The 16,336-nt window shown below is 38.4% G+C and overlaps 2 protein-coding genes across 4 annotated transcripts in view; one reads left to right on the forward strand and one right to left on the reverse strand.

Annotated features, from left to right (window-relative positions):
* Positions 1-2,691: 2,691 nt before the first annotated feature.
* On the forward strand, positions 2,692-12,169 carry klhl38a (kelch-like family member 38a). Its single transcript, XM_008421969.2, has 4 exons — positions 2,692-2,856; positions 6,287-7,649; positions 7,728-7,833; positions 8,974-12,169. Exons 2-4 carry the CDS (start codon positions 6,291-6,293, stop codon positions 9,261-9,263), a joined length of 1,755 nt encoding a protein of 584 aa, XP_008420191.1. The 5' UTR covers positions 2,692-2,856; positions 6,287-6,290; the 3' UTR covers positions 9,264-12,169.
* Positions 12,170-13,665: 1,496 nt separating this feature from the next.
* spire1a (spire-type actin nucleation factor 1a) overlaps positions 13,666-16,336 on the reverse strand; it is a 30,250-nt gene continuing 27,579 nt past the window's right edge. For all 3 annotated transcript variants that reach the window (XM_008421974.2, XM_008421973.2, XM_008421971.2), the window contains 4 exons: positions 16,210-16,280; positions 15,307-15,334; positions 15,038-15,186; positions 13,666-14,961 (listed from right to left, as the gene is read on the reverse strand). In XM_008421974.2, coding sequence (XP_008420196.1) covers positions 14,703-14,961; positions 15,038-15,186; positions 15,307-15,334; positions 16,210-16,280 — 507 coding nt within the window. In that variant the 3' untranslated portion in view covers positions 13,666-14,702. The remainder of the gene's footprint in view (positions 14,962-15,037; positions 15,187-15,306; positions 15,335-16,209; positions 16,281-16,336) is intronic.

Genomic DNA, 16,336 nt, shown 5'->3' on the forward strand with positions numbered 1-16,336 from the left:
AAATGTGCAATTTCCCTTATCATTTACTGCAGAAGCATTTTTTCTAACACATTTGTTCCCATTGTTACAACAAAATAAAGATGTTCTATTATTTTGTGTTCTATACAGATCTTCATAGCTCACTGTGAAGAGATCTAGAACAAAGTGTGGCAGCTGACCAAATCTCCATAACAACCAGTCAATGCTGTTTGCATGCTACCTGGTTAATTGGAGCAGGATGCAAGTAAAAGAGCCTTCAAGTTTAAATGTGGAGTTGGCTAAATGCTATTCAGACTTTATAACTTTAACGGTGCGCTTTGTTCCGATAGGATGAAGTTTTTGCAACAAACATTCCAAGTGAGTCTAGTGTAAAATAAATTATAAATTTGTGAAAATGTAAAAAAAAAAAAAAAATTTAATATTTAAGAATAAAAATATACCAATTTTTGTATAAAAGAAATAATCAGTTGTTTTTTCTACAGTTTTAAGGTTGAATTTTGATTTTATTTACATTGATGTCTTCATAGTTTAGTGAAATAAAAAGCAAAATAAATTTATTTAAATTCCAAAATATAACAAAAGGTGTTAAGAGTTCCAAAGATTCTAAAGCTAGGATATTTTCCCTCTGCTTAGCTGTACAATGAAGGGAAAACATTAACCTCAGTGAAATTGATTAAATTAACATCTAAACCAGAGGTGGGCAAACTTGGTCCTCGAGGGCCTGTGTCCTGCAACTCTTAGATGTCTCCCTGGTCCAACACACTTGAATCCAATAGCTTAATCAACGCCTAAGTGCAGTCAGGTTCTCCAGAGTCCTGCTAACAACCTCATTATTTGACTCAGGTGTGTTGAAGTAGAGATACATCTAAAAGTTGCAGGAGACCGGCCCTCGAGGCCTGGAGTTGCCCACCCTTGATCTAGACCAATGAAAAGGAAGTCTGTTATAATGACTTTCACTAAATGACAAAATATTTGCAATCTTCTTTATCAGATCATCCACAACCGGGGAGATTTGAAAAGGAAAAATGGACGGCATTTTGTTTACTTCTTCTGGACAAAACTGGAACTCCGGTCTTTTTTTTTTTTAACACTTAAACGGATGTATTCAATGTTTTTTTATATCTCTATATACAAAACAAAAGAAAGAAAACTAAAATCCCATATTTCATGTTAAAAAAAAATCTATGCAAACATTTGTGATAACCAGCAACCAATCATTATCAAGCAGCAAGAAAACAGCAGCTGCAGAGAAAGTGAGAATTAGCATTTCTAAAAAAATATGCTACATCTTATAATTATTTTTAACACATGTCTTCCAGTGACACCTTCATCTGCAGGAATGGAGTTGTAACTTAGTAACTGGTGTCAGTGACAAAGTCCTCCAAAGCGCCACATGCTCTCAAGGCTGATCGCGTTGACAGCTCACTTTCTTCTAGCTATGTTATTTTATCTGCCGACACGAAACCCCAGATCTTGGTCATATGAGACTAAACAAGCATAACAATAATTCATCCAGCTACTCTGTAAGCTGTTCAGAGTGCAGGGAACGGCTACATTCAAGATGTTACTTTAAAATAAAGATTCAGTTTTACCAAAAAAGGTTCCATGATCTAATATGCAACTAGTGTTTAAAATAAGAGAGTCAAAAATTGTTTGTTCTTAGAATTTAATTCACTTTAGTTATATAATACAAATTCGCTTGCATTGTGTCGGTGACTTTATTGCAATCCCTTACACCAAGAATAAATTTAGATAAATTTTTAAGTTAAAGTGTTTTGCTTTTTGTTTGTTTTTATTTTTTAAAAATGCAATACTTTTCAAAATTATTTACACTCCTCATCATGAGTTGAGCAAAAGCTGTGAAATAAATTAATGTTTTATTCCAGAAACAGATCTCACAAAGAGAAGTGGGTTGCTTTTCCACATTTTTATCATTTGATTTATGCCAGACTCACCTGGAGTCGCTGAAAAAAAATCAGACACATCTAATTTCAAGTTGAGCTCCCAGTGGAGTCTATCAACCTCCACACCTTCATATTTGACTCCTTTAGAACGGCACTGGTTGTTTGGAGAGTCAGTTGTTAGATTTTATTAAAGTCTAATAAAAGTCATGGATTTTTGTTATGGCTATTGGTTTTGGTGTGCCTTCCCGTGTTGTTACTCGTTACAAAACTTAACAGATTGACTTAAAAAAGAAAATAATAGTAATTGAAATTGTTGGTTTTACTTCTGCTTCAGCTCAAAGGAAAACATTTAATCAGAACTTGGTGAATGATACAGCATTTCAGGATTAGCTTTACTTGCCATATCTGTGTACACAAATAACAAATGTAACTTTTATTCACACTCTCACAGCATTTAAACACACATTTGGACGCATATACCTCCACTGGTTCTTACAGCTGTTTGTCCTGATCAGTGCAGATCTATATTTGCCACCGTAGTACATGCATCAAAGAGGTGGAGGAGGAAAGGGTCAAACACCATGTTGTCAGCTCAGGAGCTCTTTAATTAAGCGCCATCCAGGGTAGGCATGCCTCACGATTGATTCAAGACCCTGGGATGACCGTCCCACTCTGGGGCCATTGTATTCACCGCCTCTGTTGGACCCCGGCGGTGCCACACAACCCTGTGTCACATGAGAGGCCCGATAGAGTCACGGTGGCCCACCATGCTATTCTTAGATGAAGGAATGTACACAGTGGCCTCATGGCACTCTCCACAGCACCCAGCTGGAAAACTCTGTGTCATTTCTCTGTGTCATGGTCCCTTCCCGACACCTCTCTGGATTATATTTTAACTTTTTTTCCCTTTTTTTCCAATTCATAGCAAACTAGTGATATTCTGTGGATGTTATTGACTCACTAAGAACTGGAGGTAAGGATCCATGGCATCGTGAATTTAGCTGGACTGAATAATAACAGGCTTAGCTAACAGATATTGCTTTAAAAAGTCTTCAGCTTTAGACTCAATGTGTGTTTTTATTATGTTTAAAGCTTTATTCCCTGATTAGCTCAAAAAGCGTCAACTGTGTCCTGCATTTTTTTGTTATTAGCAATCGGTCTTAATTTTATGGAGCTAACCAGAAATGAGAGATTATTTACTTCTGCCTTAGTGAGTGAAGCAGTTTAAAGTTTTGTTAAACCACATTTATGTCCGTACATAAATAATCATCATGCCTCATAATCTGTCAAAATACTGTCTGAAGGATAAACTTTTTTGTCTCCCTGCTGGAGGATCTTCAATGCAAACATAAAGAGGCAATGAAGATCTGCATATTTTCAGATTAAGATTATTTATATTATTGCTGATTATAATTACAATTCAGTCAGTGATTACAAAGAAAACAATAACGACAACTAATAATAAATACACCAACTATTTCTAATCATTTCAATAAGTAAAAAGAAACACAAGCAATAACAATAAAACACATGTCAACATTCATTCTACGGAATGCTTTTACATCCAACAAAGAGTTTGTGGATTAGAGTGTGAACTTTTAAAATTATTACCTAAGCTGACTAAAGGTTTAACCCTTATGAGAAGTTCACTCGTCTCTCAAAGACTCCAAGACCAGGAAACGCATCGTAAAGGTTAAACCTGTAGAGTCTAGAGTACATGAAAAAAAAGACTTTCATAGCCAGGAATGTTAAGTTTTCTGATTTCAGAGCTTTTGGTGGGGCGATAGCTTTGGAGGAGCAAGTGTCTTTTGGTCCAATAGCTTCCTGCACCAGAACACTGAGAACAGAACATGATAAAGGAGATGCTACTTTATGGTCCAGAACTGATCAGAACCTAATCAGATCACTCTGATTCTTTTTTTTAACTTGCATGATCTGGAAATCTTGGCATGTAGACTTCTGGTACGAAGTCTACATGACGTGGTGAACAACATCAAGATGAATAATCTAGAAAAGGTCATGCATCATTTCTTGCATGAATAATGCAGCCTTTCACCCATGAAAATCTATTTTTTTCATGGGGTTTTTCTACCACATTCTTTAAACTTGGGAAGAGATCGAGAATGTGGACAAACAATTTTTCTGTGAGAAAATCATTCATGTTTTGAAGACTCAGGACACCATCAGCGTGTAACTACATAGTGTTGTGATTAAATCTAAGAGTCCAACAAAGTTAGTTTGAAATTATTTGGGAATATGTAGTCCTTTGATTAAAAGATCATATCTGGTGTGTTTAAATAAATTCAATTCAGCTCAAATCCTTTCAGTTCAGACACATTGTATTATTTTCTATTCTATTCAGATTATTTACACAGTGTTAATTTAAAACAACTGTTACATAAAAACCCTTTCTCAATTTAGAACAGGAATATAACATATATTAAAATGAATTCCAAATCAATTTTAACTTTCACCAATTTGTAAAAAGTTGACAATGTAAGGAGAGTATTCATGAATAGAAGATCTAAGACTCTACGTTTTAAACTAATAACTTACGTTTTCCAACGTGAAAGTATTAAAAGTTGACAGGAATTTGTTTTAGGGGGAACAAATTAAAGTAGAGATGGGAAGCAACTGAAATATTTCAGTATGTCTGTAAATCTTGATTCAAATGAAGTCTAATTTCTGACTCTCCACCAGTGGACCAAGGTAAATACACTTGCTGTGAAATGTCACTCTCAGCCGCTGTCATCTAATAATACACAATAATGATTAGGCGTCTAAATGTGTCAGGCAGCCAGAACACTGTCATATTTTTTATTTATTTTTTAAAATATTTACCAAGAACTTGTTGCTAACTGTTCAGTGAATTTTATCCTGGATCACCACAGAGACCACCACTGCGTAGGGTCAGATTCTGGCACTGGAGACGAGAAATATTGTAGAAAAAAAAAAAAAAACATAACATGTTGAAAATAGCAGCAGAGTTTAGAGAGGGTGAAATGGGTCCTGAGGGAGAGATTCAGAATGACAGAGAGGCAAACACAGATGGTCTGTTGACACAGTCTGTTTAATGTTAGCAGTGATAGGCAGCCTGATGACAGATGTGGCCTAATGGTGGACGGGTGTATAAGGATGGGCTTTAAAATAGAAAATTAGAAAGTCAGTGATTCATAGTAAGGACAGCTGCTCTGAGTGAGTCATGAATGATCGGCTTTCCAATAAACCAAATCACCAAACATACTGTTTGCATGCAGACTTGAGCCCATAAGATACGTATATTTGATCAGGGGGAACGGATTACGAAATTAAAACAGAATAGCAAAACAAAAGCCCTTTCCAAATAAAGAGACATTTTCCTTGTTCCTTTGTTTGCTTTCAGACTAAAAGTTTTGCCCATTATTTTTAAATTTCTAGCATGAATGATGCCCCAGGTTAGCTTCTGCTGCCCCTTGCCCAAACTAATGAAAATGCATGAAATCATCTTAACTCTTAGGTGGGATAAAATCTAGTGCGTTCCACATTGAATGACCACTGAAAAAAAATATAAATACACCACTTTTGTTTTTACTCCAATTTCGTCATTAGCTGCAAATGTTCAGCTCCCGCTCTCTACGTCTCTCTCACCGTGTGAGAAGAAGACACTTCACCTATCTTACTTGTAGTGGTCAGAGGGTTCGGTGGTGCATGGCAAAGAGGAGGATTCAAGGTTCAGGGATCTTTGCCATTTTCTGTTGATGCATCTTCCTCTATCATCTGAAGTCTTGTGTCCTCCACGATTTTACTTAAGATGTTGTGGTGATGTTGTATTTCAAAGTTCACAATGTAACTCAGCCTAAATATGTTCCAACTCTCTTTGAATAAGAGACCATACCAAAGGGTGCTGCCTTGCCAGCTCAGCTTTCGTTCACAATGAAACCATAAAGTTTGTTGCCAAAAAGCTAAGCCTTACATAAAAAAAAATGAAGGCATGATACCATTTTTTTTTAAATCCAAGTAGCAATGTGAAAACTCAAAATTTTTACATTTGAGACTTAAGCCCTTCTCTAACTCCTACAAATACATTTGTATGTTATCTAATCAGATTTTTATTGGTCCTGTTTTCTTATTCTGTGTGTAAACTGACTTCACTTATCAAAGTCAAAGATAAAAACACAATATACCTTGGCGATGTGAGAATTTGTGATGATTTGTTCAGAACGTAATATGGCTTCAGATTCAGACAGCTTACTTTGAATAGTGGTAATTTTTTACATGGGGGTGTGAAAATCAGAATGCAATTTTAGAAAATGGTAACAAACTAACAGCATAAATCAAGTGCATTTATTACATTTGTTGCATTGGCATGTATTGTATTGTATCTTCAATTGAAAAATTTCGTGCCTCTATCCCTCCTTCGCCAGCAACATGATGGCCGGCAGACGGGCGGACATTTTCTCCTTCAAAGACTCAGAACTTCCCTGCCACTTGCTCGTCCAGCTCAACATCCTGAGGCAGGAGCGCATTCTGACCGATGTGCTGCTCTGCACCGAGCACCAGGAGATCCCCTGCCACAGGAATGTCCTGGTCTCCAGCAGCCCGTACTTCCGTGCCATGTTCTGCAACAACTTTCTGGAGAGCAGCCAGGCCCGTGTGAACTTGAAGGGAATCTCGTCGAGCGTGCTCACTGGCATTGTGGACTATGTTTACACGGGCTGCGTCACTATCACCATGGAGAATGTGCTCCCCCTTATGCAGGCAGCGTCCATGCTTCACTATGGGGGTCTCTTTGAGGCCTGCTCCACGTTCCTGCAGGAGCAGCTGAGTCCTGAGAACTGCCTGAGCATGATCCGGTTGTCTGAGATCCTCCACTGCGAGAGTCTGAAGGAGAAGGCGAAGGAGATGGCCGTGAGGTGTTTCTCTGACGTTGCTGCCACCGAGGACTTCTGTGAGCTGTCTCTTCCGGAGCTCATGTGCTACCTGGAGGATGACCGCCTGTGTGCCGAGGAGGAGCAGGTGTTTGAGACTCTTCTGGCATGGATCCACCACGACCCGTTTTCACGACGCGGCGCCATCCACGATCTCTTCAAGAAGGTTCGTCTCCGCTACATCCATCCAACATACCTCTTCCAGTTCATCGCCAACGACCCACTGGTGCAGTCGTCCACACTCTGCACTGAGATTATTGACTCTGTACGCCGTCTTATGCTCACGGCCAGCACCAAGTGCAGCCGTGAGCTGAAACCCCTCTGGACCACACCGAGACGTTACACCTGCAGAGAAACACTGGTGGTAGTCGGAGGACGCAAAAACAACGAGCAGACGTCTCGAGAGGCACTTCTGTACGATGAAAGGACCCATCGTTGGCAGTGGTTGGCCAAGCTGCCTCTGCGCCTTTACAAAGCAGCGTATGTGTGCATCCACAGCATCCTTTATGTGCTGGGAGGCCTCAGTCTCTGCATGGCTTCTGGGGATAGCTCAGTCAGCTCCACCGTTTACACACTTTCCCTTAAGACAAACCAATGGAGGACAGCAGAGCCCATGCTGGAGCCTCGATACGCCCACCAAAGTGTGTCTTATCTGCACTTCATTTTTGTGCTGGGAGGTATCGGGGTGGACAAGCGAATCTCCCAGTCAGTGGAGAGGTATAACAGCATGTTTAACCAATGGGAGGCCATGGCTCCGATGCCTACGGCTGTGCTTCATCCAGCAGTCGCAGCCAGCGATCAGAGGATCTACGTGTTTGGAGGGGAGGACGCCATGCAGAACCCGGTCCGGCTTATTCAAGTAAGGCACAACTCTCTGAGAAGTGTTATCTGAAGACCCTGAATTACATTATTTGTTGACATTTTTATTGCGAAACAGGTGTATCACATCTCTCGCAACTTGTGGTCCAGATTGGAAACAAGGACCGTGAAAAATGTTTGTGCGCCAGCTGCTGTCATAGAGGAGAAGATCTACATTATAGGAGGTAAACGCTGGTAGATTAAAAGCATCTACTTGGATTTAAAAATTTACCTAATATTATAATGTCTTTATGTGACAGACCAACACAAAGTGAACATGAATTCACCATGATCTTAACAATGTCCTTACAAAAATATATTATTATCATTGGATAACAAAACTTGTTTTCTGCACCAAGGGCCATGTTTTTAGATTCTTCCAATTCATGATAAGAATCAACTTGAGTTTTTCTCTGTATTAGGAAGAACTAGACACTTACACCCAAGGCTGAAAGTTCTGCTTTAAGACCATTGCAATGTAAATATTTTAAAATACACATAATAAATTTTCCTTTGGAGAAAACAAAGTAATATCTATATTGGTTACTACAGTGGCAATAGCAAATACAATCTGCATCTATGGGTTTTAATTTTTCGATAAAACTTGCTGCTTCTCAAAAGTTGCAGGGTTAGAACAAGCCACTTTACTCCAAGTTACTTTGCTAACAAGGTTCCCAGTTAGTCGTGGACAGATCAAGCCCAGGTTAGTTTTTAACAGGATAAAACTGAGTTGTGGGTTTCAACCAGAAAGAAGGTTAAAGAGACTAACAACAAATTCCCAAATTTTACTTTATTAAAATAACTCGTAGCTTGGATTACTAAACAAGTAATTACAATGTATTTTCTTAATTCAGTCTTGTTATCTCTCCATGTAGTGCATGCACTTGAAACTTGAAGTTTAATATCGACTTTATTACCAATTCTTTGGTCAAAGTGTAAAAGCTGAACTTTATCTGTAATTTATGGTGAGTTGCTTAGCAACTAAAAGTCTAATATTATCTCGAGTCAATAGCCTTGTTCTCAAGTTATTGTCATTATCTTAATCCAGTGACTTTAACATTATTATTGGCCGTTGTCGTGTCCTACTATTTCTTCTTTCTGTTGAGTACAGTTTAAAATGTCACATAGTAAAGTTTAAAATGAAGAATAATGAGGCACCTTCGTAGTGTCTTCTTTAGCTCAACAGCAATTTTTGACCCAGTTTCTGTCCTAAAGAGATTAAATAACCCAGTAGATTTTTGTGTGTGTGTATAAATAATGTAAACTACAGACAAATTGTGTCCAGAATGTTTGGCTATGCACAAAAAAAGATTCTTCTTTTTCAGGATATACCAGGAGAATGATTGCCTACGACACCAAAGCCAACAAATTTTTCAAGTGTGCAAATCTGAAGGAGCGAAGAATGCACCACAGCGCCACAGTGATCAACAACAAGCTCTACGTCACAGGCGGACGCATCCTCAACGGCCACGATGTCATCGAGGACTCGGACTGCTTTGAGTGCTACGACCCAAAAACGGATGTTTGGACCTCAAAAGGTTCTCTACCGTACAAGCTCTTTGACCACGGGTCTCTGCCGCTGGTCTGTGTTTCCAACCGACCCAATCCACCATGAGCAAAACTTCTCCTTTGGTTCAATATATTTTGGCCTCTATATGCACTGAGAGCATTGCTTAACAGAGCCCATGCAAGTTAGCGGCCTGTTTAGCACCGCTGACGGTGATCTGAAACACAAAACCTGTGTGGAGGTGGTAACGCTGAAGCACCTGTGATGGAACTGAAGAGTCAATGAGAAGTTGACAAGCTTAAAGAAAATTATTATTATTATTTATTCTTTTTTTTTTTAAATAATGGACTTGGAAAAAATTATTTGCACTCACATTTGATGATCAGTGTTAAGGTTTTATTGTCCCTGACCTTAATACAAAGGAAACTCCCCCTATGTGGCAGCGGTATTTTCCATCGTTTTCCTGCCAGACCAGAAGAGATATATTTATAGATTTGGGTTCTGCTGAGTTCTGTTAACGACCTAGCAGTGGCACTATTTGCACTTTAAATACATTCCTCATTGACTCACTTTTTATTGGTTTGCACTTGTCAAAGAAAAGAGCTGTCAAAGGGCATGAAAAACCTCCTACAGAGATGAAAAAAAATCAGTCTTTTGTAATGTTTGATAAGTCAATGCAAAGAATGGCAGGTTTTGTTAAATAAAATAAAATGAGCCAATATTTAACAATTCAAAAATGGGCTCACATTTTCTCTGGAAAGTCCAACAGAGCTTTTTACATGCACAGTCTTTTCATCTATGAATGTTGATGTGAGAACATGTGACAAAGTTGCCTTCAAAGAGCCCCTGGGTGATGCAATGACCTGCTTTCTGCAGATAAGAGACGAAGAGGTGTCAGGGAGATATCCAGTGTTTGCAACATCGTTCTGCAACCCTCTTTGGTTTCATGAAGCTTGCAGTTCATTCACAGAAGGACTTGCGCCTTTTTTTTTCATTAAAATAAAATGTATCAGTTTGATTACCGCTTAGTAGCAGTGGCCATTTCCCATATCTGTTTACTTTTGCTTTACTTACAAGCTAAAGCTGGAGTGGCGCAGATGATTTCCAGGGGAATTTAAGGAAACATACATTTCTGTGGATGAAATGGTCTAACCAATTGGTCATAAAACATGTAACGACCAATTGATTGATCTTTTCATTGCAAGCTTCTTTGTAGATAGTTATTTCCCAGAAAAATATATCTTGGTTACCAAGAGCCACCATACTATCTCTAGTTGAAGCATCTGTGCAGTTACCATGTTGACATGCAATACTATGCATGCGCCAACTGAGGAGGATGCAAAGTTCTCAGCAAATGATTAATCCAAACGCTTCAAAATTAATATTTGGTATCAGTTGAACTAAAATATATATTATCTTTTATTTTTATAGTCTCCATTTTTCTGTTACAAAAGAAGACAGGAATAAATATCAGAGCAACTAAATCTTTATTTGTGAATGCGAACACTGAAGCTCAGTTCTCTGCTCTTTTCTCTGTAAGTTAGAAAACCACATGATAAGAACTCATATGTCTTACATGCTGCTCATACAGTGCTTATAGGAAAAAAATACATCAGTGCCTTTGCCCACCTGGAAAACTTCCTATGTTCCTGGCTGGCTTAGCCATAATCTCCCTGATATCTCAGTGAAGACTGTTCAGGCGGACACATAAACTTTTCCATGACTATCGAGTGACACGTTTGCACTGTGTACCTCATTAAAAACCAGCGCAACATCCGCCAGCCAACACGTAGCAGTATTTTTATCTTCAGATGCTAGGGGAATGCAGTGAATACACAACTTTATGATATAATGTGGTCGACATGTGACCTCTTGACCTGATGGCTGACATTCTTTTCGTGCCAAGCGTTTGGTATGAGAAGCTCCTCATATCCAGTTGCCATCCTGACAGACTCTCTGTTTGTATGATGGACATATACACAGCACTGAGGATGAAGTGCAGAAGATATTAAGTTTCAGTTTTGCATTTTAATCCATGATCATGAATGTTGGACCACTAAAAGCAGCAAAACATAAATAAAGAAAGAAATTTTATTCGTTGTCACAATAACAAAAACACTGATTCTGAGCGAAATGACCCCCGATATGTTTGCTCACTCCAAATGCCTCCCAAAAACCTCCTTTCTGTGTCTCTACAGGCACATCCAATGCAATTGTTAAACTTGATTAAGTAAACTATTCAGACTGACACACACAATGACCTAAAACATCAGAGCGGACACATGACGGTCTGTCAGATGTCTTGTGCCTGACTCAGTCACCCAGAGCAGCGCTCAGGATCAGCACCACTGAGCTGCTGCTAAATACACAACCCGTTTAGGCCGTTAATGACCGCTTGGCTGCCCACTGCCTTTCAATAGATACCAGCGTGTGAGGGTCACCCTTCACAGAGGCTGTGGCCAGCCAGGTTATTTTCAGTGTCTGTTACTAGACCCTATCGAGGTCGTTTCATACTATGAAGGCAGAATTTATAATTATAAATGTAAATTGGATAATTAGATTCTTCCTGCAGTTAACATGTACCCTTGTACACCGTAATACATTTTATTTTATATTTGAAATTCTCGAAGATAGTCCTGATAGCAATTATTATGATGAAATTGTTGGGCTATGAAAACAATCGAATTATGCAGGGAAAGGTGCAGAAGTTATTTTCCTATTGCTGATGCTGTAATGCATAATTCCAGAAACTTTACCTCAAGGCATTGTGAATATTCCTGATTGTGCTTACAAAAAACGTTTTATTAGTTGCTCTGATTTCCACCTGAAGATCTGCCATAGGACGTGAAGAAGTCAACCTTTTTGTAACAGTTCCATGTTCTCTCTCTCTCTCTCTCTCTCTCTCTCTGCTTTTATCTGCGAACAAATTATAAAATAATGCATAATTTGCAAACAGTTATCCACTTCTTTGGGTTGGTCATTCACATAAAATTCCAATAAAATGCATTTAAATATATGGTTATATTGTGATAAGATGTGTAAACAATTGGACAGATGGTGTTTGTATTCAATAGGTTTAGGTTAGCATTACTTGCTTTATTGTTTTATATTGAAACAAGTTATTTTTAACTGCCTGCAATGTCAATCTACTACCACCAGATGTCCCCAAACACGCTTCAAAGAAGTGAGCCAGCAGGTCAGGTTTTCAACGTGCCTCTATCGCCCTCTACTGTCTACACAGACAAATTGACTGCGCTGGCAAATGGTGATACAATCCAAAAAAACATGATTATTTAAACGTCTCAGAAATCTCAAAAATTATGTAAGTCATGAATTCAAATTTTTATTTATTGTCTTTGGAGTCATAAGTGGCAGTGTAAGTTATTATAGTTGCAGTCTCGCATAAACCAATCTTACCTGGCACTAGTCACAAAACAGAGCCTGACGTTTGATTGGTCAACCTCCATAGCAAGTCAGTTTCTGACTAATTACCAACAGGCATTAATCCTCCGAAGGATAATTACCCAAATTAAATATAGATATACTTAACTTGTCAATATCGGCATGGCTTCATAAATGTATACTGAAATAATTAAAACTGGAAGTAAACATGACTTTTTAAATTAACAATTATGTGTTGAAATTATTTTTTTACAAAACATTTTAAGATCATTTCAATTTTAGTTATTTAATTACAGAAATACTAAAATAACTAAAGTAACTTATTTAGTAGCATTTTTTTTATCTTCCCATCAGTTTTCATGACTTAATCATTTCCGATTTAAGTTTTCACAGTTCTGTTATTAAGTTGTGGCATATATTATTTAAATTTAGGGGCACTTTTAGCCTACCATACTCATAGACTTTGAGGTCCTGACCATTTGTGAAATATTCATATAGTTGTACATTTGTGTTAGCCACTTATCTCTGTTCTGGGTCTTCAGAGGTCAGCTGGCACACAGCAGCAGAGCATCAAAAGGCCATTTGTGAAACATTTGAGGAAATTTTACACCACATGACAGAGAGACTGAGTCAAATTTAAGAATCATGATGACTTTATTTTAATTTCTCTGATAAAAACAGACAGTTCTCACTACAGCATGCACACATTCCTTATAGAGCTCCAAAATAAAATTGGATTTATGGATTGCTTTATTGATTTTTTAAATTGCATCGACATTTCTTAAACAGGCTGGTTAAGCTTTGTATCTATTTGGTGATCTCTGTGTGTGTGTGTGTGTGTGTGTGTGTGTGTGTGTGTGTGTGTGTGTGTGTGTGTGTGTGNNNGTGTGTGTGTGTGTGTGTGTGTGTGTGTGTGTGTGTGTGTGTGTGTGTGTGTGTGTGTGCGTGTGTGTGTGCAGGACTGATAGAACCACTTAAAATGAAAATACGTTCTTAAGGTAAAATCTTAAACTGTCTACATTCAATTCTGTGTAGCATTCTTTATTACTTTGCTTTGAAACGCTTATTGAAACATTTAATGTATTCATAAGGGACCTTTTAAAAATATTATTTATATAATTAATATTTTAGATTAAAAACCAAACAAACAATAATTTGGTCCAAATAAAGTGCTTAACGTTAACAAAGGATTTTTTTAAAACTCATTGCACAACATAATATACTAAAAACTGTCATTCTAATGGCCAGAAATCTGGAAAATAATAAAACAATACCTTAATAAGTTTATATTAAATTTGAATTTGGAACGATATGAATATACAACATGTACACTTTCTAAAATCCTTCATGTACGTCTGCGGCCCACTTTGGAGCACAAAGAGTTGAGAAAGTAAAGATACCGTCATTTAGTTTATCACACATTATGTACAATAGTTCTGCAGCTACAAAGGCATTCAAAGAAATTACATTTTGGCACCTTGCACATAAATGAATATACATTTAGTTTAAATAGCAAAAAAAAAAAAAAAAAAAAAAAAAACCCTGAAAAATACAGGCAATCTGAGCCCCTCAGTAATATGAGATAACAGCAGTAACTCGTTTGATCTGGCTGAGAAGGTGAAACTTTTGGCAAAAGGATTTACTGCTGGAAGGATGAGAGAGGCGGAGATCAGACCTCGCAAGAAAGAGACTGTACAGTGCATTTCTGTCGGTTAATCTTCCTGAGTGCAAGAAGTAAACGGGAACTGGAAAGCTTATCGACGTTAGACACTGATTGGGCCTCTGCGATATTTACACGATATCACTACATCTTTTGGCTTTCTGCATCATATCATCCCTAGTTTGAGTGAAGGACTCAGACAAGGTTCCTATTGGCTTTTGGAAGCAAAACAGGCCCACAGCATCACAGCTCCTCCACTGTGCTTAACAGTGGTTATGGGGATCTTTGCCACATATTCATGAGTATCACAGCTAATGTAATGCCTGTTGCTTTTCCTGAGAGGGACACTACTTCCAGATTTGCACGGCAACTTAAGAAATTTTTTTTGGGTAGCAGTCCGTGTCAAATGTGGATTTTCTTTATAGATTTCAATAAAGCGTCCAAAACCTGGGAGGATACTTTGAATAAAGAACGCCGGCTCCGTCCTACATTTCACTAATGGGGCGCTCTGCGGGGTGGAAGCTGGCCGACTTGGACGACGCCATGTAGAACGATTGAGTTTTGCGGTTCAGGCGGGCTCTTTTGGACGCAACCGACAGGCTGCGCTTGCTGGAGCAGATGATCTCCGTGATGAACTTTTTACAGTCGACGCAGACCTCCATGGTGACCCAGTCCTCTGTCAGCTCTTTGGGCAGCTCCAGTTCGTCCTTCGACTGCCCGTCTCGGCTGCTGTGCTTGGACAGCCTGCAAACAGCGAGGAGGAACGTTAAAATTCTACACACCGGACTTTCTTTTGTCTTTGCCGTCGTTCGGCCACGACCTTCGGCGTAGACTGTGTCTGCCGTATCCAGGCGCGTGTTTCTCTGGTTCCGGTGGAGCCGAAGCTACACGGGCGACGTCTTTAGTTCCTGCACTGGGGCCAAGAGAGTAGATGGGCAGAGTGGAATAGGGCTTAGATGGTAGCCGCATCTGGGGAGGATAGATGAAATAAGCAAAATATTTAAGACGGATAAAAGGTTTTCATGCAGTTTATCAAGTACATGTAGAGGACTGGTGGTTGAAAAGCATCAAAAGCTGACAGCCTCCTACCTTTTTTGAACACTGGGCGCACACTGGTCTGAAAGAGATGAAACATAACTTTTAAGTTGGATATGACTGAAGAGATGCTGAATAAAAACACAAAAGATAAGGCAGGAAAAACCCACCCGAATTAAATTTTGTTTAAACTTGTCAGTGAGTAGCTAAAAAAACATTTAAAAAGCTGCATGTTGTCTGAGATAGTCTGTCTGATATTTATCAACTCTGTATTTTTCCCCTTTAAAAATATTCCTGAATAATATTTTTGGGATTTATTCATAAGTTTTAATTATATTCCTGACATCTAAATACACTTACAGAAAAATAAAATGTTCCCGATTCTGCAGCTTTTTGTGGCGTCGTGGCCAAGGTCGCTCGGCTCCATTTAAAAAAATCTATTGAAATTCAGACAGGATAAAGCTGAACGTTTTGATAACAGTTTGTTGTCTGTGATTTTATTTATTTTTTTAAAAATTAAACTAAAGAATTCACAAGCGCCACTGCTTTATTTGGTATCTATACCCAACGTGAAACACAAAAACAGCTCTCTTTGATCGTTGACCGAGCTTTTGGTTCAGTACTGAGATGTAGCAAATCAAAGACAAAGTTTTTGACGGTAAAGGGATGAACATATAAATACTATATTTATATGTATTTATATAGCTTCTTTACTGTACCTATTCAGACTTAGAAAATATTGACATCGCTGAGAAGACTGTGCAAGAATCTCATTTATAAACTAATATACTTTCCTCTATAAAGTATCAATGCAAAATTTCATGCATTTCCAGACTGAACACTGAACAACTCCCCAAATTCGAAGAGTAGTCATGCTAAGTAGATGTATGTTGGTACATTTTTCACTTAAGCTAAAACCTGCCGAACCGGTGATCAAGATGAACAGTACGGGTTTACCTTTTGCAGAACTGGCAGGTGTAGGACCAGGTGAAGAGGGAGAACTTTTTGGTTCGACATGCAAAGCAGAGCTAAAGACGGAAAAACATGGATGAGGACGACGCTTGAGCATTCAAATAATGAACAT

The sequence above is a fragment of the Poecilia reticulata genome, linkage group LG11 (assembly GCF_000633615.1).
Source record: "Poecilia reticulata strain Guanapo linkage group LG11, Guppy_female_1.0+MT, whole genome shotgun sequence".
NCBI lineage: Eukaryota > Metazoa > Chordata > Actinopteri > Cyprinodontiformes > Poeciliidae > Poecilia > Poecilia reticulata.

Bases quoted from the DNA above. Each gene is read 5' to 3' on its own strand.
- klhl38a (XM_008421969.2), top strand. From the start codon at position 6,291: ATGATGGCCGGCAGACGGGCGGACATTTTCTCCTTCAAAGACTCAGAA. The intron at 7,650-7,727 runs GTAAGGCACAAC...ATTGCGAAACAG, and splicing joins ACCCGGTCCGGCTTATTCAA to GTGTATCACATCTCTCGCAA. The intron at 7,834-8,973 runs GTAAACGCTGGT...CTTCTTTTTCAG, and splicing joins GAAGATCTACATTATAGGAG to GATATACCAGGAGAATGATT.